The sequence below is a fragment of the Hemitrygon akajei genome, chromosome 27, assembly GCF_048418815.1.
Source record: "Hemitrygon akajei chromosome 27, sHemAka1.3, whole genome shotgun sequence".
Classification (NCBI taxonomy): domain Eukaryota; kingdom Metazoa; phylum Chordata; class Chondrichthyes; order Myliobatiformes; family Dasyatidae; genus Hemitrygon; species Hemitrygon akajei.
In genome coordinates, this window is record NC_133150.1 from 2,661,438 (window position 1) to 2,687,242 (window position 25,805).

At 47.0% G+C, this 25,805-nt stretch overlaps 1 protein-coding gene across 5 annotated transcripts in view; it reads right to left on the reverse strand.

Annotated features, from left to right (window-relative positions):
• LOC140717085 (voltage-dependent L-type calcium channel subunit alpha-1S-like) overlaps positions 1 to 25,805 on the reverse strand; it is a 665,173-nt gene that overhangs the window by 334,180 nt on the left and 305,188 nt on the right. For 4 of the 5 annotated variants that reach the window (XR_012096443.1, XM_073030267.1, XM_073030271.1 and 1 more), the window contains exons 28-31: positions 21,900 to 21,983; positions 18,745 to 18,801; positions 12,979 to 13,107; positions 9,791 to 9,856 (exon numbers count right to left, since the gene is read on the reverse strand). Coding sequence is in view for 4 of the 5 variants with exons in the window: in XM_073030267.1 (XP_072886368.1) it covers positions 9,791 to 9,856; positions 12,979 to 13,107; positions 18,745 to 18,801; positions 21,900 to 21,983 (336 nt within the window). In the remaining variant the exon portion in view is untranslated. The remainder of the gene's footprint in view (positions 1 to 9,790; positions 9,857 to 12,978; positions 13,108 to 18,744; positions 18,802 to 21,899; positions 21,984 to 25,805) is intronic. The other variant, XM_073030268.1, reaches the window with a different exon arrangement.

Here is a 25,805-nt window from a genome sequence, read left to right on the forward strand (position 1 = left end):
GGTACAGGGAGTGGTCGGTTAAACAGATTCTGGTGGGTATAGGGAGTGGTCGGTTAAACAGATTCTGGTGGGTATAGGGAGTGGTCGGTTAAACTGATTCTGGTGGGTATAGGGACTGGTCGGTTAAACAGATTCTGGTGGGTACAGGGAGTGGTCGGTTAAACAGATTCTGGTGGGTATAGGGAGTGGTCGGTTAAACAGATTCTGGTGGGTATAGGGAGTGGTCGGTTAAACTGATTCTGGTGGGTATAGGGAGTGGTCGGTTAAACTGATTCTGGTGGGTACAGGGAGTGGTTGGTTAAACAGATTCTGGTGGGTATAGGGAGTGGTCGGTTAAACAGATTCTGGTGGGTACAGGGAGTGGTCGGTTAAACAGATTCTGGTGGGTATAGGGAGTGGTCGGTTAAACAGATTCTGGTGGGTACAGGGAGTGGTCGGTTAAACAGATTCTGGTGGGAATAGGGAGTGGTCGGTTAAACAGATTCTGGTGGGTACAGGGAGTGGTCGGTTAAACAGATTCTGGTGGGTACTGGGAGTGGTCGGTTAAACAGATTCTGGTGGGTATAGGGAGTGGTCGGTTAAACAGATTCTGGTGGGTATAGGGACTGGTCGGTTAAACAGATTCTGGTGGGTATAGGGACTGGTCGGTTAAACAGATTCTGGTGGGTACAGGGAGTGGTCGGTTAAACAGATTCTGGTGGGTATAGGGAGTGGTCGGTTAAACAGATTCTGGTGGGTATAGGGAGTGGTCGGTTAAACTGATTCTGGTGGGTATAGGGAGTGGTCGGTTAAACTGATTCTGGTGGGTACAGGGAGTGGTTGGTTAAACAGATTCTGGTGGGTATAGGGAGTGGTCGGTTAAACAGATTCTGGTGGGTACAGGGAGTGGTCGGTTAAACAGATTCTGGTGGGTATAGGGAGTGGTCGGTTAAACAGATTCTGGTGGGTACAGGGAGTGGTCGGTTAAACAGATTCTGGTGGGAATAGGGAGTGGTCGGTTAAACAGATTCTGGTGGGTACAGGGAGTGGTCGGTTAAACAGATTCTGGTGGGTACTGGGAGTGGTCGGTTAAACAGATTCTGGTGGGTATAGGGAGTGGTCGGTTAAACAGATTCTGGTGGGTATAGGGACTGGTCGGTTAAACAGATTCTGGTGGGTGTAGGGAGTGGTTGGTTAAACAGATTCTGGTGGGTATAGGGACTGGTCGGTTAAACAGATTCTGGTGGGTATAGGGACTGGTGGGGTGTCAGAGGAAGTTATTTACACAGATCGTGGTGGGAATAGGGACTGGTGGGGTGTCAGAGGAAGATATTTACACAGATCGTGGTGGGAATAGGGACTGGTGGGGTGTCAGAGGAAGTTATTTACACAGATCGTGGTGGGAATAGGGACTGGTGGGGTGTCAGTGGAACTTTAGTTTACACCAATTGTGGTGGGTATAGGGATGGGAGGCGTGTCAGAGGAACTTTAGTTTACACCAATTGTGGTGGGTATAGGGATGGGAGGCGTGTCAGAGGAACGTTTTTTACAGATTGTGGTGGGTATAGGGAGTGGTAGTGTGTCAGAGGAACTTTAGTTTACACCAATTGTGGTGGGTGTAGGGATGGGAGGCGTGTCAGAGGAATGTTTTTTACAGATTGTGGTGGGTATAGGGAGTGGTAGTGTGTCAGAGGAACTTTAGTTTACACCAATTGTGGTGGGTATAGGGATGGGAGGCGTGTCAGAGGAACTTTAGTTTACACCAATTGTGGTGGGTATAGGGATGGGAGGCGTGTCAGAGGAACGTTTTTTACAGATTGTGGTGGGTATAGGGAGTGGTAGTGTGTCAGAGGAACTTTAGTTTACACCAATTGTGGTGGGTATAGGGATGGGAGGCGTGTCAGAGGAATGATTTTTACAGATTGTGGTGGGTATAGGGAGTGGTAGTGTGTCAGAGGAAGTTATTTACACAGATCGTGGTGGGAATAGGGACTGGTGAGGTGTCAGAGGAAGTTATTTACACAGATCGTGGTGGGAATAGGGACTGGTGGGGTGTCAGTGGAACTTTAGTTTACACCAATTGTGGTGGGTATAGGGATGGGAGGCGTGTCAGAGGAACGTTTTTACAGATTGTGGTGGGTATAGGGATGGGAGGTGTGTCAGAGGAACGTTTTTTACAGATTGTGGTGGGTATTGGGAGTGGTAGTGTGTCAGAGGAACTTTAGTTTACACCAATTGTGATGGGTATAGGGATGGGAGGCGTGTCAGAGGAACGTTTTTTACAGATTGTGGTGGGTATAGGGAGTGGTAGTGTGTCAGAGGAACTTTAGTTTACACCAATTGTGGTGGGTATTGGGATGGGAGGCGTGTCAGAGGAACGTTTTTTACAGATTGTGGTGGGTATAGGGAGTGGTAGTGTGTCAGAGGAACTTTAGTTTACACCAATTGTGGTGGGTATAGGGATGGGAGGCGTGTCAGAGGAACGTTTTTTACAGATTGTGGTGGGTATAGGGAGTGGTAGTGTGTCAGAGGAACTTTAGTTTACAGATTGTGGTGGGTATAGGGATGGGAGGCGTGTCAGAGGAACGTTTTTTACAGATTGTGGTGGGTATAGAGAGTGGTAGTGTGTCAGAGGAACTTTAGTTTACACCAATTGTGATGGGTATAGGGATGGGAGGCGTGTCAGAGGAACGTTTTTTACAGATTGTGGTGGGTATAGGGAGTGGTAGTGTGTCAGAGGAACTTTAGTTTACAGATTGTGGTGGGTATAGGGAGTGGTAGTGTGTCAGAGGAACTTTAGTTTACAGATTGTGGTGGGTATAGAGAGTGGTAGTGTGTCAGAGGAACTTTAGTTTACACCAATTGTGATGGGTATAGGGATGGGAGGCGTGTCAGAGGAACGTTTTTTACAGATTGTGGTGGGTATAGGGAGTGGTAGTGTGTCAGAGGAACTTTAGTTTACAGATTGTGGTGGGTATAGGGAGTGGTAGTGTGTCAGAGGAACTTTAGTTTACAGATTGTGGTGGGTATAGAGAGTGGTAGTGTGTCAGAGGAACTTTAGTTTACACCAATTGTGATGGGTATAGGGATGGGAGGCGTGTCAGAGGAACGTTTTTTACAGATTGTGGTGGGTATAGGGAGTGGTAGTGTGTCAGAGGAACTTTAGTTTACACCAATTGTGGTGGGTATAGGGATGGGAGGCGTGTCAGAGGAACGTTTTTTACAGATTGTGGTGGGTATAGGGATGGGAGGCGTGTCAGAGGAACGTTTTTTACAGATTGTGGTGGGTATAGGGATGGGAGGCGTGTCAGAGGAACGTTTTTTACAGATTGTGGTGGGTATAGGGATGGGAGGCGTGTCAGAGGAACGTTTTTTACAGATTGTGGTGGATATAGGGACTGGTCGGTTAAACAGATTCTGGTGGGTATAGGGACTGGTGGGGTGTCAGAGGAAGTTATTTACACAGATCGTGGTGGGAATAGGGACTGGTGGGGTGTCAGAGGAAGATATTTACACAGATCGTGGTGGGAATAGGGACTGGTGGGGTGTCAGAGGAAGTTATTTACACAGATCGTGGTGGGAATAGGGACTGGTGGGGTGTCAGTGGAACTTTAGTTTACACCAATTGTGGTGGGTATAGGGATGGGAGGCGTGTCAGAGGAACGTTTTTTACAGATTGTGGTGGGTATAGGGAGTGGTAGTGTGTCAGAGGAACTTTAGTTTACACCAATTGTGGTGGGTATAGGGATGGGAGGCGTGTCAGAGGAACTTTAGTTTACACCAATTGTGGTGGGTATAGGGATGGGAGGCGTGTCAGAGGAACGTTTTTTACAGATTGTGGTGGGTATAGGGATGGGAGGCGTGTCAGAGGAACGTTTTTTACAGATTGTGGTGGGTATAGGGAGTGGTAGTGTGTCAGAGGAACTTTACTTTACACCAATTGTGGTGGGTATAGGGATGGGAGGCGTGTCAGAGGAATGTTTTTTACAGATTGTGGTGGGTATAGGGAGTGGTAGTGTGTCAGAGGAACGTTTTTTACAGATTGTGGTGGGTATAGGGATGGGAGGCGTGTCAGAGGAACGTTTTTTACAGATTGTGGTGGGTATAGGGATGGGAGGCGTGTCAGAGGAATGTTTTTTACAGATTGTGTTGGGTATAGGGATGGGAGGTGTGTCAGAGGAACGTTTTTTACAGATTGTGGTGGGTATAGGGATGGGAGGCGTGTCAGAGGAATGTTTTTTACAGATTGTGGTGGGTATAGGGATGGGAGGCGTGTCAGAGGAATGTTTTTTACAGATTGTGGTGGGTATAGGGATGGGAGGTGTGTCAGAGGAACGTTTTTTACAGATTGTGGTGGGTATTGGGAGTGGTAGTGTGTCAGAGGAACTTTAGTTTACACCAATTGTGGTGGGTATAGGGATGGGAGGCGTGTCAGAGGAACGTTTTTTTCAGATTGTGGTGGGTATAGGGAGTGGTAGTGTGTCAGAGGAACTTTAGTTTACACCAATTGTGGTGGGTATAGGGATGGGAGGCGTGTCAGAGGAACGTTTTTTTCAGATTGTGGTGGGTATAGGGAGTGGTAGTGTGTCAGAGGAACTTTAGTTTACAGATTGTGGTGGGTATAGGGATGGGAGGTGTGTCAGAGGAACGTTTTTTACAGATTGTGGTGGGTATAGGGAGTGGTAGTGTGTCAGAGGAACTTTAGTTTACACCAATTGTGATGGGTATAGGGATGGGAGGTGTGTCAGTGGAACGTTTTTTACAGATTGTGGTGGGTATAGGGAGTGGTAGTGTGTCAGAGGAACTTTAGTTTACACCAATTGTGGTGGGTATAGGGATGGGAGGTGTGTCAGTGGAACGTTTTTTACAGATTGTGGTGGGTATAGGGATGGGAGGTGTGTCAGAGGAACGTTTTTTACAGATTGTGGTGGGTATAGGGAGTGGTAGTGTGTCAGAGGAACTTTAGTTTACACCAATTGTGATGGGTATAGGGATGGGAGGCGTGTCAGAGGAACGTTTTTTACAGATTGTGGTGGGTATAGGGAGTGGTGGGGTGTGAGAGGAACTTTAGTTTACACCAATTGTGGTGGGTATAGGGAGTGGTAGTGTGTCAGAGGAACTTTAGTTTACACCAATTGTGGTGGGTATTGGGATGGGAGGCGTGTCAGAGGAACGTTTTTTACAGATTGTGGTGGGTATAGGGAGTGGTAGTGTGTCAGAGGAACTTTACTTTACACCAATTGTGGTGGGTATAGGGATGGGAGGCGTGTCAGAGGAACGTTTTTTACAGATTGTGGTGGGTATAGGGAGTGGTAGTGTGTCAGAGGAACTTTACACCAATTGTGGTGGGTATAGGGATGGGAGGCGTGTCAGAGGAACGTTTTTTACAGATTGTGGTGGGTATAGGGAGTGGTAGTGTGTCAGAGGAACTTTAGTTTACACCAATTGTGGTGGGTATAGGGATGGGAGGCGTGTCAGAGGAACGTTTTTTACAGATTGTGGTGGGTATAGGGAGTGGTAGTGTGTCAGAGGAAGGTGTTTTTTACAGATTATGATGGGTATAGGTTGTGGTGGGTGTTAGAGGAAGGTTTTTGTTGCACAGATTCTGGAGGGGTGGGGTATAAGAGGAAGGTTATTTCACACTTATTGTGGTTGGTTTTGGGAGGGGTGGGGTGTAGGAGGAAGCTTTTTTACACATTGTGGAAGCTATAGGGAGCAATGGAGAGTCAGAGGACTGTTTTTTACAGATTGTAGTGGGTATAGGGAGAGATGGGGTAGCAGGAAGGATTTTTACAGATTGTGGTGTGTATAGAGAGGGTGGGGTGTCAGAGGAAGGTTTTTTACACTGATTATGGTGGGTATAAGTAGGGCTGGGTTGTCAGAAGTTGTTTTACAGATTGTGGTGGGTATAGGGAGGACTGGGGTCTTAGAAGAACGTTTTTTACAGATTGTTATGGGTATTCTGATGGGTGGCGTGTCAAAGGAAGGAGTTTTACAGATTCTTGTGGGTATAGGGAGGAGTGGGGTGTCAAAGGAAGGAGTTTTACACAGATTGTTGTGGGTATAGGGAGGAGTGGGGTGTAATAGGAAGGAGTTTTACACAGATTCTTGTGGGTATAGGGAGGAGTGGGGTGTCAAAGGAAGGAGTTTTACACAGATTCTTGTGGGTATAGGGAGAGATCGGATGTCAGAGGTTTTTTAACACAGATACTGGTGTTTCTAGGGAGGGGTGGTTTGTCAGAGGAAGGTTTTTTGTGATGGGTACTGTTTTTTTACAGATAGTGGTGGTTATAGGGAGAGGTGTGGTATCAGACGAGGGGTTTTTACACTGGTTGTGGTGGGTATAGGGAGGGGTGGGCTGTCAGAGGAAGGTTTTATACAGATTGTTGTAGGTATACATAGTGGTAGTGTGTCAGGAAGGTTTTTGTTAAACAGATTCAGGTGGGTATAGGGAAGGGTAGCATGTCAGAGGAAGGTTTTTGACAGATTGTGGTGGGTATACGGAGGGCTGGGGTGTCAGAAGGTGTTTTACAGATTGTGGTGGGTATATGTAGTGGTTGGTGTTAGAGGAAGATTTTTGTTACACAGATTCAGATGGGTATAGGGAAGGGTGGGATGTCACAGGGAAGTTTTTTACACATTGTAGTGGGTACAGGGAGGAGTGGGTGTCAGATGAAGGTTTTTTTACACAGATGTGGTGGCTATAGGGACTGGTGGGGTGTCAGAGGAACTTTAGTTTACACCGATTGTGGTGGGTATAGGTTGTGGTGAGTGTCAGAGGAAGGTTTTTATGACACTGATTCTGGTGGGTATAGGGAGGGGTGGGGATTCAGAGGAAGGTCTTTTTCACAGATGGTTGTGGGTATAGGGAGGGATGGGGTGTAAGAGGAAGGTTTTTTAGATTGTGGTGGATGTCATAGGATGGTTTTTGTTACCCAGATTCTGGTAGGTATAGGGAGGAGTGGGGTGTCAACAGAAGGTTTTTTACACTGATTATGGTGGATATAATAGGGTAGGGTGGGGTGGGGTGCCACAGGAAGGTTATTTTACACCTATTGTAGTGTGAAAAGGAGGGGTGGTGGGTATAGGGAGGGGTGGGGATCAGAGTAACGTTTTTTACAAACTGTAGTGGGTATAGGGAGTGGTAGAGGGTTTTTTAGTGTAGTGGGTATAGGGTCAGAGGAAGGCTTTTTAGACAGCTTGTGGTGGGTGTCAGAGGAAGGTTTTTGTTACACAGATTCTGGTGGGTATATGGAGGGGTGCGGTGTCATAGGAAGGTTTTTTACAGATTGTGGTGGGTATAGGGTGGGGTGGGGTGTCATAGGAAGGTTATTTTACATTGATTGTGGTGGGTATATGGAGGGGTGGGTGTCAGGAAGGTTTTTTTACAGATTGTGGTTGTTATGTAACCACAGATTGTCCGTAACCCGCATTCCAGGTCTTGATCCAGTCCGCGGACTCTGGACTCCGGGTCTTGTAGACTTCCCTCCTTTCGCTCTTGAGCCCAATTAGTCACACCTGTGGATCATCGTGGCTTGTTTGGACTCAAGGAGGTGCACCTGATGCCCATCAGCTGGCGGTGTATATAGGGGGCTCTGGGACTGAGTGGATTTGGGGATTGTCCTGTTCCTCTGGTTGCCCTCGTTAAAGATGAGTTCTTCGAGTAAGTCTGGCAGTCACCCTGGACCTAGTTCCCTTCCCTCTGTCAGGCAAGCCTGGCTGGACTGCTGTTGCCCAGTGGGGGACTCTGCCCCTTTCCATTCCTTGCTGCTGATGGGTTGTGCCCTGCTACCTACCCAGGTGTCCTGTGACCTGCCCAGGCCCCTGTGTTCCTGCCTGGGAGGTCTGGGCCCTGCCTAGGAGGTATGTGGCCTGCCCAGAGGTCTCTGCCCCTACCTATCTCTTGTTGTTGATGTGTTGTGCCCTGCTACCTACCCAGGTGTCCTGTGACCTGCCCAGGCCCCTGTGTTCCTACCTAGGAGATCCAGGCCCTGCCCAGGAGTTATGTGGCCTGCCCAGTGAACTCCTAGACCCTGCCTTGCCTGAACTCTAAGACTCTCCTGGAACCCCAGAATCACCTTGAACTTTATGCACACCATGGTCACCACATCTTGTCCATCGTTTAGTTGTTCCCGTCCTGCCCCTAGTACTTCAGTGCCTGTGTCCTGCACTTGGGTCCAACCTCCCGTCCCCAATGTTGTTGTTGTTCGTCCTTCGGAGTCGAAGACGACCATGACTTCAGTCAGGTGGAGGGTTTGTGACTGTGGGTCCGGAGGTGACTGGTGAGGCCAATCTGGGCCCTGAAAGCTCGCCCACATGTGGGACACATGAGGGTAGGTGCTGCAGTGGAAGTGGAGGTAGCTCAAGCCTTGTGTGGGGGTATAGGAGCTGGGGTGTCAGAGGAAGGTTTTTTTTTTACACTAATTGTGATGGGTGTGTGAAGCACCCTGTCAGGGGTGGTGGTAGAGGCAGATACATTAGTGACATTTAAGAGATGCTTAGAGAAGCACATGGATGATAGAAAAATGGAGGGTTATGCAGAAGGGAGGTTAGATTGATCTATGAGTAGGTCAAAGGGCCTGTACAGTGGTGTAATGGTCTGTGTTCTATGTTTTTAAAGCAAGAGTGTAATTCTGAGGGTTCATAAGGCCTTGGTCAGACCAGATTTGGCATATGGTGAGCAGGTTTGGCCCCCACTCCTGAGAAAGAATGTGCTGCATTGGTGAGGATCCAGAGATTCACCAAAATGTTCACAGAATGAAAAGATGAACACACCAGAAAGTTTGATGTCTCTGGGCCTGTACTCACTGGAGTTTAGAAAAATGGGGACTTAGATGATAGATAGATAGATAGATAGATACTTTATTCATCCCCATGGGGAAATTCAACTTTTTTTCCAATGTCCCATACACTTGTTGTAGCAAAACTAATTACATACAATACTTAACTCAGTAAAAAATATGATGTGCATCTAAATCACTATCTCAAAATGCATTAATAATAGCTTTTAAAAAGTTCTTAAGTCCTGGCGGTAGAATTGTAAAGCCTAATGGCATTGGGGAGTATTGACCTCTTCATCCTGTCTGAGGAGCATTGCATCGATAGTAACCTGTCGCTGAAACTGCTTCTCTGTCTCTGGATGGTGCTATGTAGAGGATGTTCAGAGTTATCCATAATTGACCGTAGCCTACTCAGCGCCCTTTGCTCAGCTACCGATGTTAAACTCTCTAGTACTTTGCCCACGAAAGAGCCCGCCTTCCTTACCAGCTTATTAAGACGTGAGGCGTCCCTCTTCTTAATGCTTCCTCCCCAACACGCCACCACAAAGAAGAGGGCGCTCTCCACAACTGACCTATAGAACATCTTCAGCATCTCACTACAGACATTGAATGACGCCAACCTTCTTAGGAAGACTTTCACTGAAACGTACCAGAAATTGAAAAGCCTAGATAAAGTGTTGGTTCAGAGGATGTTTCTGATAGTATGAAGGCACAGCCTCAGAATACAAGGACATCCCTTTAGAACAGAGATGAAGAGGAATTTCTTTAGCCAGAGGGTGCTGAATCTGTGATTCATTGCCACAGGCAGCTGTGAAGACCAAATCATGGGGTCTATTTAAAGCAAGGGTTGATAGGTTCTTGATTAGTCAGGGTGTGAAAGGTTATGGGGAGAAGGCAAGAGATTGGGGTTGAGAGGGAAAATAAATCAGACACGATTGAAGAGTTGACCAGAATTGTTGGGCCGTATGGGCTAATCCTGCTGTTATGCCTTATCGTTTTGTAGAAATGCCACAGAGGATACCTGGCCTTACCTGCATCCCGATGACTGCATATATGAAGAACAGCATCACGATGAGGAGTGCGACATATGGAAGGGCCTGTAAAAATGAAAACAAGGCCAATGAAGCCTGACCCACAACCTGTCTGCTCCCTCCTCACACTCCCACCCAGCTGAGATAGTAAACTTTAAAAGTAGGTACCCCCAGGCTAAAGAACAGCTTCTACCTACCCCACTTTAGTCAGATGCTTGACAATGATAAGATAGACTCTAGCCCATTATGAACTTGCAGTTTATTGTCTACCTGCAGTGTAGCTTGTACACTTTACTCTGCAGTGTTATGTTTTATCCCATGGACACAGCTGAGCACACCCACGAACAATGCCAATTCGTGGATGGCATTGTTCACTGTTACACTGCTCAATGCCTCGGTAAAGCAGCCAGCTTAATCACAGAGCCCATCCACCCTGGCCATTCTCTCTTCTCTCTCCTCTCACTGAGCTGAAGATACAAAAGTCTGAAAGCACGTACCACCAGGCTGGAGGAATCTCTGTTATCAGATCTCTTGGCCTCATTATGACAAAATCTCATCTCTTGGCAAGATCTACCTCATTATGATCTTGCACTTTATCTAGTTCTTTCAGTTTCTCCACCAATGATGGGGTGACCTGTATCATTTTTAATGTCCAGCATAGTCTTGTGATTATAAAAAAGGTGTTTAAAAAAAGACAAAAACATGTTTAGTTTGCCCCATAGGAGCCACTGCATCTTAGCTCGCCATCGTCTTAGCAAAAGTCCCCCATTGTTAACGCAAACCACCCATTTCACTCTATGTTTCAATTTACACATAATAAATAAACCTGAATCTGAAGATATGTTTAACAGGTGACTGCTATGTGGAGGCTAGGCAATGGAATGGGTACTGATTCAGGATTGTTTAATGTCATTTTCAGTACACAAATGTAAAGGAGAACAAAATATTGTTACTCCAGATCCAATGTGGCACAAAAAAAAACACAATAAGACAAATAACACAATAAATATAAATACAAAACACAGCTTATATACATAGATTGATTGTATGTGTCACATCCACGGATTTGGCAGCACAGCAGATACGGCAATTGCACTCGTGAATGTGAGTGTGTCGGCTAATTACTGCATTGTGATGGCATTTAACTCCATTCTTTTTGTCGTGGTGCTTGAGCAAAGCACAGCAACTTTCTGCTGCCTGCTTGTACTTGGCTCTGCATTTATTTCATATTTTAGTGATTCCATTTAGCTGCAGTGTTGGCTTTGTTTGTCTTTTGAAAGTTTTAGTTAACGGCCCTGTTCGGTCTAATGTTTATTGTTTTTCTTTCCCTCTAACTCTCTTCGCATTAAAGTCTGTGAACTATTGACCCACTTCAGTGTCGCTCGTTCCGCACTTGGGCCATATCCGAACCTGGTAACAGCAAGTCTTGACCACACAAAGATGGACCCAGCAGAGAGAGAGAGCAGCTGACCTTGGCCGTGAGATTCATTGGTCAGGTAGGGGACAAGCTACAGGCAATTGCATCTGTTCTAGTGAAGTTATGGAAGCAATGAGGCAGTTAATCTCTGCCCACAAGCCTGGTCTCACCTGGAAAACAGGTATCATCCCTCACAGCAACTGCTCAGCAGCTCACTGTGGCCAATCGGAGTCCACCAGCTCACTGTGGACAACCAGCATCAGCTGACAGCCATTACCACTCTCGTCAACACAATCCAGCAGCCTCTGGCTGCCTCCATCCCACTCCCAGAAACTTGCAGGTCCTGCTTTTCTGCTGCCCCAACAATCTCAGCTTCTCATGCTCCCGCACCCGTGCCCGGGCCAGAAATGGCTCCCTCCCGCCTCACATCCATACAGGAACTGAGTATTCCACCACCAGGCAGATATTCTGGTGATCCCGATGGCTGCAGGAATTTTATTACCCAATGCGAGCTGACATTTCAAGCCCAGCCTGGTCATTTTGGTGATGATGCGTGAAAATGGCGTACATGGTTAATCTTCAGGATGGATCTCCACTCAGCCTGTTCAATGCTTTACAGGAGCCAGGGATACCCTGCAACCCAGTTGTTCTGACATTTTGTAGTGGAGTTGATGAGGGATTTTGATCTTCCAGTACGGGGTCAGGAGGCTGCCCACCGACTCCTGGACCTGCGCCAAGGCAGAGGGACAGTGAGAACCTATGCAGTCAAATTCTCCACACTTGCAGTAGAGACGGGACAGAATGAGAGATGCCTCATCCCTGCCTTCTAGCGTGGACTGAACACAGGGGTCTGGCACGAGATCGCTGTCTGGGACGAGCAGGATAGTCTGGATGACCTGATTGATCTAGCGATTTCGAGTTGATGACCAGGTAACTGAGAGGCACAGGGAAAGAATGTTTCAAACTTCCTGATCATCATCATTCCTCATCCTCTTCCCCCTCCCTCACCTGATCAGCGTCTTTCCTCGCACTCTCTCCCTCCCTCACCACCCAGCACCCAGTCCACGGAGGAGCCTATGCAAGTGGGGCACATGCGCCTGTCTCAGGAGGAATGAGAGTGGCGCTGGAGAACAGGTTCCTGCCTTTACTGTGGTGATCCAGGACACTTCCGGGTGGCAAGTCCCAAGCGTCCAGTAAAAGAGGATACCAGTCAGCAGAGAGGGGTGTCCTGATGGGTTGGTTCTCTCTTCAGTCAGCTTCTCCTAATTGTGTAATGCTCGAAGCTTCCTTGTCGTGGCAGGAAATGATAAAGTAGTGGTAGTTGGGGGTGTGGAGGTGTTGATCAGCTTTACTGCTTGGGGGAAGTGTTTTTGAGTCTGGTAGTCCTGGTGTGGTTGCTACATAGCCTCCTCCCTGATGGGAATGGGGCAAACAGTTCATGAGCAGGGTGGGTGTGATCCTGCTCTTTTCTGGCAGCTTTCCGCACATGTCCTTGACGACGAGTGGATGACGGTGCATGTGGGAAAAAAGGTGGTAAATAGTATAAGAATAATGAAAACTTTGGATCTGGGGAGGCATTCGTTCAAGGACAAGTGACTCTCCTGTTGATGTCAGCTTGTAATAAAGAGAAAGTTTGTTCTGAAGGTGGCCCCAGAATCCATGTAAATTTTTTCCATCCACACTTCCCATGCTCTGCCTTCTCAGCAACTAACTGCCTTTTCCCTGTCTCCTTGCTATCTTCCCTGTGCCCACGTTTCCAGGCTTGTCTTACCTGGAAGGACTTGATGAATGTCCACAGCAGAGTTCGCACACCCTCTCCTCGGCTCAGCAGCTTGACAAGCCGCATCACGCGGAACAAGCGGAAGAAAGAGATGGAGATGCGGGAGGTGTCCTCAGAATCCTGGCAACCATCCGGGGAAAGAGAAAAAAGAATCAATTACATGTGCTGGAGAGGGCACTGAAAGCAGAGGCGACCAGACGTGAGGATGGAGTGGGGAGTCAATGAGGCTGAGGAGGAGGAGATAAGATAGTTAGAAGGTATGTGGAGGGAAATGGAATAGGCAGGAGACTACAGAAAAGAACTACATTTTGAAATAGACTTGCATGACATCAGGACATCCCAAAATGTATAACTGCCAGTGAGGTGTGTTCACCATTATAATATAGGATATTAAACCATTTAAATGGGATGTAAATAGACTTGAATGACAGGATAAAAGCATTGCAAATACAGATGAATGCAGGGAACTATGACATCATGCATGTCAGAAAGAGGAATCGAGAGTTGGATGACTTTCAAAGTGGAGATACTGTCAGTGAGTGAAGTTCAGAGAGATCTCAGAGTTTGAGCACATTAATCACAAAAGGTTAGTAGGCAGCTCCAACAAGTAGTGATGAAGGCAGACAATAGATTGGCCTTTATTGCGAAGGGGTTGGAGTTTAAAAATAGTAAGGACTGCTGAAAGGATCATTGGGGTCTCTCTTCCATTCAAGACATTTTTATCAGGGGTGCTGTGTACACAGAATCCTTAGCATTGTCAATGATCAAAAAGATTTCTTGGACTCCCAACCAACAAGCAGGGGGTACCGTAGCATTAAGATAAGGACTGTTGGGATGGGAAACAGCTTCTTTCTCCAGGGCATAAGACCATTGAACACCCTGCCAATCACCTAGTTCTCATCATATACTGTTTATCTTATAACTTGTTTCATAATTGCACGTTATTATTCATTAATTTATTTGTGTGTATGTGAGTGAGTGAGTGTGAATGTGTGTGTAGGTGTGTGAGTGTGCACGAGTGCGTGTGCATGTATGTGTGTGTGTATGTGTGTACGTACGCACCTTGGTCCAGAGCAACATTGTTTTATTTGGCTATATAAGGGTGTATGGTTGAATGACAATACATGAAACCAATCTACACCGGTGATTACAGGGCTTCACTTCGAGATGAGCTCAATGCCATCTACACTTGCTTTGACAATCAAAACACAGAGGAACCTTCACAAACTCCCACTGCCCTGATGACGCTATGATTTCAGTTTCTGAGGCCGACACAAGAGCATCCTTCATGATGCTGAACCCACCATTTAGCCTAGTTGGGGTACTTGGCTGAGTACTAGAGTCTTGTGCTGATCAACAATATGTTCACCGATATCTTTAACATCTCGCTTCGGCAGTCTGAGGTACCCAACTGCTTCTGACAGGCTTCAATTGTAGGCCTAAGAAAAATGTGGTAACCTGCCTCAATGACTATCATTCAGTAGTACTTAAATAGATAGATAGATAGATAGATAGATACTTTATTCATCCCCATGGGGAAATTCAACTTTTTTCCAATGTCCCATACATTGTACATGTTGTAGCAAAACTAATTACATACAATACTTAACTCAGTAAAAAAATAAGATATGCATCTAAATCACTATCTCAAAAAGCATTAATAATAGCTTTTAAAAAGTTCTTAAGTCCTGGCGGTAGAATTGTAAAGCCTAATGGCATTGGGGAGTATTGACCTCTTCATCCTGTCTGAGGAGCATTGCATCGATAGTAACCTGTCGCTGAAACTGCTTCTCTGTCTCTGGATGGTGCTATGTAGAGGATGTTCAGAGTTATCCATAATTGACCGTAGCCTACTCAGCGCCCTTCGCTCAGCTACCGATGTTAAACTCTCCAGTCCTTTGCCCACGACAGAGCCCGCCTTCCTTACCAGCTTATTAAGACGTGAGGCGTCCCTCTTCTTAATGCTTCCTCCCCCAACACGCCACCACAAAGAAGAGGGCGCTCTCCACAACTGACCTATAGAACATCTTCAGCATCTCACTACAGACATTGAATGACGCCAACCTTCTAAGGAAGTACAGTCGACTCTGTGCCTTCCTGCACAAGGCATCTGTGTTGGCAGTCCAGTCTAGCTTCTCGTCTAACTGTACTCCCAGATACTTGTAGGTCTTAACCTGCTCCACACATTCTCCATTAATGATCACTGTGATCACTGTGATTAAATCCACAGTGATGAAGTGTTTTGAGAGGTTGGTGATGAAATGTATCAGCTCCTACCCAAGAGGCAACTTGGATCCACTCCAATTTGCCTATCAGCACAACAGGTCCACAGCAGATGTCATCTCACTGGCTCTTACTAAACCCTGGAACATCTGGACAGCAAAGTTGCGTACATTAGGATGCTCTTTGTCAACTATAGCTTGGCATTCATTACTATTATCCCTCAAAACTAATCAATAAGCTTCAATTCCTTGGTCTTTGTACTTCCTTTGCAATTGGATCAGCAATTTCCTCATTTGTAGACCCCAGACTGTTAGGATTGGCAACAACATCTCCTCCATAATCTCCATCAGCACAGGTGCACCACAAGGCTGTGTGCTTAGCCCCCTGCTCTACTCACTTTACACTAATGACTGTGAGGCAAAGCACATTTTCATGTTAACTGACACCACCATTGTCATAGGCTGAATCAAAGGTGGTGACAAATCAGCATATTGGCATGACATTAAAAATCTGTTGAAGTGGTACCACAACAACAACCTCTCATCCAATGTCAGCAAGATAAGGAAGATAATTATTGACTTCAGGAGGATGAAACTAGAGGTCCATGAGCCAGTCGTCATCAGGGGACCAGAGATGGAGAGGGTCAGCAACTTTAAATTCCTTCATGTTATCATTTCAGACGATTTGTCCTGGGCCCAACACACAAGTGCTACGAAGAAAGCATGGCAGTGCCTCTATTTCCTTAGAAGTATGCGAAGGTTTGGCATGACGTCTAAAACTTCGACAAACTTCTAGAGACGTGTGGAGGAGAGTATATTGACTGGTTGCATCATAACCTGGTATGGAAACACCAATGCTCTTGAATAGGAAAGCTTACAAAATGTAGTGTATATGTTCAGTCCATCACAGGTAAAACCCTCCCCATCCACTACACGGAGCACTGTTGCAGGAAAGCCCATCAAGATGGTGTTTCCCAATAACCCCCTCTCTCCCTCCCCCCGCAAACACACCAACTCCCCAGTTCTGATCTCGGTCTTTGTCCCACCTCACAGACCTTTAGTTCCAATCATCTTCAACTCCCTAACATTAACTCTGGAAATCTGGAGAAATGAAATGCAGACTGGGTTACTTCTTTGCAGAGCACCTGTGTTTGTTCCGCAGGAGTGGTCTCATAAAAAATAGGTGCAAAACTAGGCCATTCAGCCCATCTAGTCTGCTTCACCATTCTATCATGGTAGATTTGTCTGATTTATTATCCCCCTCAACCCCATTCTGCATTCTCCCCATAATCTTTGACATCCTGACTAATCAAGAACCGATGAACTTCCACTTTAAATGTACTCAATGACTTGGGCACACGGCTGTCCGTTAACCCCTTCATCCCTCTGTGGGCCACTTTAATTCTCTAGCAGTCCCACTCTGACCCTTTGGTCTGTACCCTCCTCCATTGTTACAGTGAGGCTCCACACTAGGTTGAGGTACAGCACCTCATCTTCCATTTGGACTTCCATAGTCTATACTGAATTCTACAAGTTCCGGTAATTTAGTTATACTGTCACTGAACATAGAATAATACAGGCCCTTCGGCCCACAAAGCTGGTTAAAAGGTAGACACCACATTTTGAGCTGAAGGTGAAGGGCCTGTACTGTACAGTTCCATGCTCTGTGTCCATGAATATGGATTTCTCCGTCTGGCAATTTTTTTCATTCCCCTTCCCTCTTCTTCTTTTCCCCACTCTAGCCTTTTCTCCTCACCTTGTGTCCTTCCTTCTTCTCTTTCTCACATTGTTCACTCTCCTCTCCTATCAGATTCCTTCTTCTCCAGCCCTTTGGCTTTTCCACCTATCACCTCCCAGCTTCTAACTTCGCCACCTACCTGATCACAGCAATCACATTCTAGCTTGTCCTCCTTCCCTTCCCCCCACCTTCTCACTCTGGCACCTTGTCCCTTCCTTTCCAGTCCTGATGAAGGGTCTCGGCCAAAACCATCAACTGTTTATTCATTTCATCAAATGCTGCCCAACCTCCAGCATTTTGTGTGAGTTGCTCTGGATTTCCAGCATCTGCAGAATCTCTTGTGTCTCTCTTCCATGTCTCTGTGTAACCCTCTACAGCTCTTCCATTTGAAGATAAAATGTAAAATTTTCTTCTTCAGGACAGTATCTGTTTCACGGACTTTACGTTCAAGCCTGTTCTTTGGTGTGTCACCACTGGTCGTGGGCAGAGACGGAAATGACTGGACACTGCTTGCGACTTTGCATTGCTGAGGAACACCAGCAGAACCGAGCACTGCTGACCAGAATCCAAATGGAAAACTGCAGGACCAAACATCATGCGTGTTTGATGTGGTATTAGGGAAGGAGACCCCTTCACAAGAGGGAACAGCACAACTGGAAGGGGTTAGTGTGAAAGGAAGGGGGAAGAGAAGGAGGGGGTGGTTGTGGTAAAAGGAGACCCAAGAGGTCATTTCTCACAAGGTTAATGTAGAGGAACAGTAATTCTTCCATCAACAGAGGTTGGGGTTCAACATCAGTAAGTGTTTAATCATCTGCGAAACAACCAAATGTTAACAGATCTACTTCCATCTACAATGAGTTGGTTACGTGTCCGTACACCTCAAAGAAGCAAAGTGAGGAGATGAGAGTGGGGTGTCTGGGCACAGTATGATGGTACTCTGTACATATAAAACCATAAGACATTGGAGAATTAGGCTATTTGCCATTCTATCATGGCTGATTTGCCTTCCCTCTCAAACCCATTCTCCTGCTTTCTCCCCGTAACCGCTGACACACTGACTGATCAAGAACCTATCAAACGCTATTTTAAATCTGCCCAGTGACTTCGCCTCCATAGCTGTCTGTGGCAATGAATTCCACAGATTTGCCACCCTCTGGCTAAAGAAATTCCTCCTCATCTCTGTTCTAAAGGGACGTTCTTGTATTCTGAGCTCTCTAGTCCTAGGTTCACCCACTATAGAAAACATCCTCTCCACATCCACTCCATCTAGGCCTTATGGGGAAACAGAAATATGAAGGGTCTGACCCAAAATGTCAACTGTTTATTCCTCTCCAAAGATGCTGCTTGACCTCCAGCATTTTGTGTGTGTTGCTTTGGATTTCCAGCAGCTACAGATTCTCTTGATAATTAGAATCAGAGACTGGTTCCAGATTCCCACAGGATGTCCCAATATTGGAATCTATTATGGGATTGTGATACCACAGGATGTCCCATTATTGAGATCAGTTATGGAGTTGAGATCCCACAGGACGTCCCATTATTGGGATGCATTGTAGGACTGGGATCTCATTAGAAGGCCCCATTCAGATCAGACCCCATGGATTAGCTCACTACCAAGATCTAGCCTGATCCCATTAATGGGACATCAGGACGAACTTCTTTGCTTCTTTGAGTGTTGGAACCCGAGAGGGTAGCTGATTATTCCAACTTCCATGGTGAATTCCACATAGCACACAGAAGCACACTTGGAAACACAGCACAACACACAGCCAAGCCTGCATGCTGCCAGATATTTACACTGGATCCGCATCCAGAACTCAGGCAGTAGAGACCCCCGCTGGAGGCAAGAGCTATCTGTCGGAGAAATGGAGAAGTGAGCAGCCAGCACATCAAGGAAGGGGCGAGGGGGGAGTCAGGAGTGGGGAAAGGTGAGAACAGTTAGTGCAGGGGGGCAAGAGACAGAGTGATAGAGGATGAGAGAAACAAAGTAAAGTGTGGAAGGGAACACAGCACAGACAGAGAGTGGTCAAGGGGAAAAGAAATGGACAATGTAAGGATAACAGAGAGAGAGGGAGGGAAGAGAGGAAGTGTGGGAGTGAGAGAGAATGTGAGAGTGAGAGGGAGAGACTGACAGACAGATAGAGACAGAGACAGAGAGAAAGAAAGAGACACAGAGAGAGAAAGAGTCTGACAGACAGGTAGACAGAGTCAGACAGACAGAAACAGAGAGAGAGAGTGAGAGAGAGAGTGGGAAAGAATGACAGACAGGTAGAGAGAGAGAGAGAGAGAGAGAGAGAGAGAGACTGACAGACAGGGGAGGGAGGAGAGAAATAGAGAGGAAGCGAGCTGGACAGACAGACAGACAGACAGAGAGAGAGAAATAAACAGACAGCGAGAACGAGAGTCAGAGGAAAAGTAGTTGAGAAAGCATGACAGCAATAGTGGGATAAAGTACAAGAGGAAGGAACAGAGAGGAGGTGAGAAGAGGTAGAAATAGTGGAGATTCAGAGAGAAGGATATCAGCAAGACCACAAGCAAATAAGAACAGGAGAATGCTGCCTAGCCCCACAGACCTGCCCCAAGTCTCCTTCTGTGCCTGTTCCCACAGCCTGAGCTTTTAAAGGCTTACCTTTTTCCTCTATAAATACCTACAGGTATGTCATCAAGGACTCTAGCAAAGTTCTGCAGCTGTCTATCTGGATGACTATTCTACCTAACTGGATGAGTCATCAACTGGTCTAGAGGGGCCACTGCACAAGATCAGAAAAGCTACAGAGGGGTGTAATCTCAGCCAGCTCCATCATGGGCACTGAGCTCCCCAGCAAACAGTACATCCTCAAAATGGTGGCATCGCCCAGGAAATGCCCTCTTCTCATTTCTACCATCAGAGAGGAGGTACAAGAGCCTGAAGGCCCACACACAGCATTTTAGGTCTGAACAGTTCATAAACCCATGAACACCACCTCTATATTTTGCACTATTTATTTATTTTTGTTGATGCAGTGGCCACTTTATTAGGTACACCTACTGGTTAATGCAAACATCTAGTTAGCCAATGATGTGGCAGTAACTCAATGCACAAAAGTATGCAGTCATGGTCAAGAAATTCAGTTGTTGTTCAGACCAAGCATCAGAATAGGGAAAAATATGATCCAAGTAACTTTCACTGTGTAAAGATTGCTGGTGCCAGATGGGGTGATTTGAGTATCTCAGAAACTGCTGATCTCCTGAGATTTTTACACAGCAGGCCTTAGGAGAATGCTAGACCTTAAAGAGAATGGTGCAAAAAACAAACAAAAATTAAGTGAACAACAGTTCTGTGGCCAAAAATGGGGTCAGAGGAAAATGTACAGACTGGTTCAAGCTGACAGGAAGGCGACAGTAACCCTGTATTACAACAGTGGTGTGCAGAACAGCATAGCTCATTGAACATTGGTACAGCAGCAGAAACAATGAACTCGGCAGAGTGGTCACTGAGTGGGTATCTGCACTGTTTATAGATTACATTGCCGTAAAACATCAAACTTCACAACATACAACCTGATTCTGATTCAGCAATGTATTCTGTATCGTCGTGAATGAATACCGTGAATGAATCACCTCTGGCGCCCCCCAATTTACATAAAGACTGCACTTGGATTTCTAACTTCCTCGCATTAAACTCCATTTGCCAGTGGGTGAGTGGACAGAGGTAGGTGGCGGGGGGTGGGTTTGGTGAAGGGAGGGAGCAGAAAAAGATGACCAAAAGGGGGAGGGATGCAAAGAGCAAGGGGAACAAAGAACTGAGAGCGAGGGAATAAAGGGATATGGAGAACAGAGGGAATTGGTGAGGGAGATAGGAGAAAAGAGAGATAGATAGACCTTGACATTGTGTAAGGAAGGAGAGGCAAGGAACAGAGAGGATGACGGTTTGGGAAATGGTGATAAGGGAAAGTGAAAAAGGGGAGAGAGGTGGAGGGGGCAGAGAGGTGGGGAGAGGGAGGCAGAGGGGGGAGGGAGTGAGGGGGGAGAGAAAGGAGGGATCTATGTAAAAATGGAGTAAAAGATAGAGCTGGAAATTGGGCTCATTGAATCTTCTATACCATCCATGGCATAATGACACAACTTCAGTTTTCCCATTACACTCCCTGGGACAAAGGATGTCACCATCATCACAGTTCAGATTCCACCCACCCCAGAAATTCTCTCGTCTCCCATCTCCCATCGGGCAGAAGATACAAAGGGCTGAAAGCATGAACCACCAGGCTCGAGGACAGCTTCTAGCCCACTGTGATCAGATTCTTGCTGGACCTTTTATATGATAAGATCAAGTCCTGGCCTCACAACCTAGCCCGTTATGATCTTGCACTTTATTGTTTACCTGCGATTTTTATTTTCAGTAGCTCTTACACTTTATTCTGCATAGTTATTGTTTTAGCTCAATGCACTGTGTAATGATCTGATCTGTATGAACGGTATGCAAGACAAGCTTTTCACTGTCTCTTGGTCAATATGACAAAAATGAACTTGTGTTGCAAACTGCACTCATCACTAGCTACTCTACGTGGCTACGTGCATGGTGATGTGATCTGGTGAATGTCAGACAGGTAATTGGTGAATCTCTGCCAGCACCCCAGCAGCGACCAGTGATTGATTACCTATCATTGATACTAGTCCCATTCCCCAGGGTGTGGATGGTGGAAAGTCAGTGATCACTGAGTGCAAACCGTGCCCGTGACTGTCTGATCAAAATATCACCAGAAGGCAAGGCAGGGCAGGCAAGGAGACATCCCAGAGTAACAGGCAGTGAGGCAGAAACACTGCAGCACAAAGTAACACACACAGATAGATGCACAGTTACAGAGACACACACCAGTACAGTGTACACACGCAGGTAGACACCAGTGCAGATAGCACACGGACAGATACTTACACAGACACACACACGCGCGGGGGGCAGGCCTTGTACTTACGTCCACTTCACTGAGGATGACATCAATGATGCTCCCAATAACAATCAGGAAGTCAAAGACATTCCAGGGGTCTCCGAAGTAACCCTGGGAAGAGCCCAAACACAAGGAGAGTGAGACGTCTGACAGCAGAGGCAAGAGAGAGAGATGGGGGAGAGAGGAGAAAGAAGGACAGGAAGAGGAGAGGGAGGGTTAGCAGGGTGGGTAGTGAGGGGTGATGGGAGAGAGGAGAGGTGAAGGGGTAGGGGTGCAGGGAGGGGGAAGTATGGAGGGAAAGGGCAAGGAGAGATGGGTGAGAGAGGAGGGGAGAAGGGGAGAGAATGGGGAAGAGAGAGTAAGAGAGAATGGGGACAGAGGGAAAGAGAAAAAAGGAGGAAGAGGGCAAGGAGAGAAAGTGACATCGAAATAGAAGGGGAGAGAGGCATGAGGAGAAGGGGAATGAGGGAGAGAGAGGGAGGGGGAGAGAGAGGGAGGGAGAGAGAGAGGGAGGGAGACAGAGAGGAAGAGAGGGAGGGAGAGAGTGGGGGACAAAGAGGGAAAGAGAAGGGGTGGAGAAAAGGGAGAAGGGGGTGGCTGGGATTCAAAAGGGCAGAAAGCGTCGGGGAGAGTAAGGGGGGAGTGAGAGGTGGAGATAGAGGTGGGGATTGAGAGATAGGAAAGGGAGAGGGAGGGGGATGAGAAGAAGAGAGAGAGGGTACAGGAGGGGAGAGAGGAAGGGGTAGAGAGGGAAGTTGGAGAGGGGGAGAAAAAGAGGAAGGGGAAAGCATGGGAGAGGGAGGGCAGAGAGTGGGGAGAAGGGGGTAGAGAGGGCTGGCGATGGGGAGGAGATGTGGAGTGGGAGGAAAGAGGGTGAAGAGAAAGGGGAGAGTGAGTGGAAGCGAGAGAGAGAGAGAGAGAGAGAGAGAGAGAGAGAGAGAGAGAGAGAGAGAGAGCGAGAAAGCTGGAGGAGGGGATGGAGGAGGTGGAGAGAGGGGGGCAATGGAGAGAGTGGGGGAGGGGAGGGGAGGGACAGAGGGGTATAGAGAGCAAGAGAGGGAGGGAGAGAGAGGAATGGAGAGGGGGAGAGGGAAAGGAGAGAGGGGGAGGGGAGGGGGAGAAAGGTCAGCGAGGGGGCAGGGAAGGGGAGAGGGTTGAGAGGGGTGAGGGGGAGGCAGAAGGGGAAGGAGAGAGGGGATGGAGGAGCAAGTAAGAGAGAGAGAGGGAGAGAGTGGGGATAGAGAGGGAGAGAGAGAGGTTGTGAGAGGGGAGAGAGGGGGAGTGAGAGGAGGGGAAGTGGGAGAGGGAGTGGTGTGGGGGGGGAGAGAGGGCAGAGAGATGATGAGAGTTGGGAGAGAAGAGAGAGAGAATGGTGTGAGAGTGTGGAAGAAAGGGGGAGAAAGTTAGGGGAAGGGATTGAGGAGGAGAGAGAGGAGAGAAAGTGAGACGGAGAGAAAGGGAGGGGGTAGAGAGAGCGAGAGAAGTTAGGGGCAGCAGAGTGAGAGAGAGGGAATGAGTGGGAGTGAGGGGAACAATGGTAGGGTAGGAGAGAGGGTGTGAGTGAAGGGGTAAGATTGTGGAGGGGAATGATTGGAGGAAGGGAGAGAGGGGCAGACGGGGAAGAGGAATAGAATGGGTAAGAGCGGAGGGGAAGAAAAGGGAAGGTGGTGAAGGGAAGGAGATGAGAGGAAGGAGAGGGGGATGCAGTGAATGAGGAGTGATAGTGTGAGAGGGGTGGTTGGAAAGCTGAGCAGGAGGGTGTGAGGCCTGTGAATGATTGTTGTGGTTTGCATGCTCAGAAACACGGAGGACTGACAAACTGAACATGCAGGGCCCGGTGTACGGACAGCCCAGAGTGGTGTGCCCCATGGTTCGGTGTATTTTGGGCACAGATTGGCAGTGGTAATGGTGAAATCTGGTTTCTTGCTCACCAAGTTGAGGACTTTTCAGCAGGCATGGGGAGGCAGAAGAAACAACAATGAACAAAATCACAATTATGGTAAAAATGCAAACACAAAATATTCTGCGGATGCTGGAAACCCAGAGCAACACGCACAAAATGCTGGAGGAATTCAGCAGGTCAGGCAGCATCTACTGAGTGGAGTAAACAGTTGATGTTTCGGGTCGATCCCCTCCCCTCCCCTCCCCACCACTGAGTATGTGTCATTGTGGACCCCCACTCTCTTCCTGTTGCCATTGAGAAGAAGGTGCAGGAGTCTCAGGTCCCACACAGGTTCAGAACTATTATTACCCTACAACCGTCAGGCTCTTGAACTAGAGGCAATAACATCACTCACTGAACTGATTCCTAAACCTACAATTTCACTTTCAAGGACTCAAGAACTCATTCCCAGTATATTTATTGATCGATTAGTTGATTGTACACTTTGTGCTTTTTTGCACATTGGTTGTTTGTCAGTCTATGTGCTTGTCAATCATTGATTTTAGAGTATTTATTTGTTCTACTGTGAATGCCTGCAAGAAAATGAATCTCAGGGTTGTATATGGTGACAGGTAAGTGTAACTCTCTGGTTAAGATTTTTGCTGCTATGCTGTAGATGTTTCATTTTAGCAGTTCTGCAAGAGTAGTCTGTTCTGTTTGGGTTTGAACTAAAGATAAGGGGTTGTGATGTTCATGCTTAAGAATGTAGTGTCGTTCAATCAGGTTGGTGGAATTGGGAGGAAGTTTGCGAGAATGTTGGGTGGAAATGTGCTTTCTTTATAATTGTATGCAGTGTACGATCTGTTATTTCTTGCTGACGGGTAATTGCAAGTTGGCAGCATTTACACAGTATTCACTGAGATTGGGGTTCAGGTGCGTGAGACATCCCAAACTCCCTGGGTTTGGTGGAACCCCTCTATCGACCATAGACGTATGGAGGCTCAGAAAGGTGGTTTTCTCACTACTGAATCCAGTGGCTGTTAGTGAGGGGCAAACAAGCTACATCTCTACAGACACCCAGTGAAAAGGGGTATCAAAGTATTTTGATAATAAATTTACCTTGAACTTTGTACATAGATGCTGGCTAACTTGCTGAGTTCCTCCTGTGTGTTGTTTTTTTTGTGTAAGAAAGATTGCCGTACAGTGCAGGTCTCTCGTTTTGCTAAAGCTCTTTCCTTTGGAGTAACATACTGCTGTTTCCTCCCCAAGTCCCTACACTCCTGGTGCTGAACTGTCAACACCTCCTCTGCCCAGGTTAAATGCAGGATAGTTGCCGGATATCTAACGAGGGACCACACATCAGAAACACAAAGAGATTTTAAAGGTGCTGGAAATCCAGAATAGCACACACAAAATGCTGGAGAAACTCAGCATCTACAATCTAGGTCAGGTCTTTCCGAGTAGAGAAGACTGCATTGGGAACACAGTAGCTTATCCCAAAAGACTTGCAGGTGAAATGTTACAACACCTGAATGGACTGTTTGGGCTCTGGATCGAGGTGAGGAAGGAGATGTAACACATAAGTGCCAGGAGGGAAATCAGCGGGGAAGGATGGGTGGACAAGGGAATCACAGAGAGAACAGTTGCTATAGAAAGCAGAGAGTAGCCTGGGGGGGGAAGATGTTAGTTTGCCTCTGACATCTACAACTACACAGATGGTAGTTTGTCTCTTAGGTGCCAGGGTCCATGAGGTTTCTGAACGTGTCGACAATATCCTGAAAAGGGAGGGTGAGCAGCCAGAAATCGTGGTACATATTGGTACCAATGCCATAGGTAGAAAAAAGTAGGAGGTCCTAAAAACAGAATGCAGGGAGTTAGGAAGGATGCAGGGTAGTAGGATGTCCGGGGTAGTAATCTCGGGATTGCTGACTGTGCCTGGTAACAGTGAGGATAGGAATAGAATGAGGTGGCAGGTAAAAGCGTGGCTGAAGGATTTGAGCAGGAGGCAGGGATTCAGATTTCCAGATAATTGGGAGCTTTTCTGGGGCAGG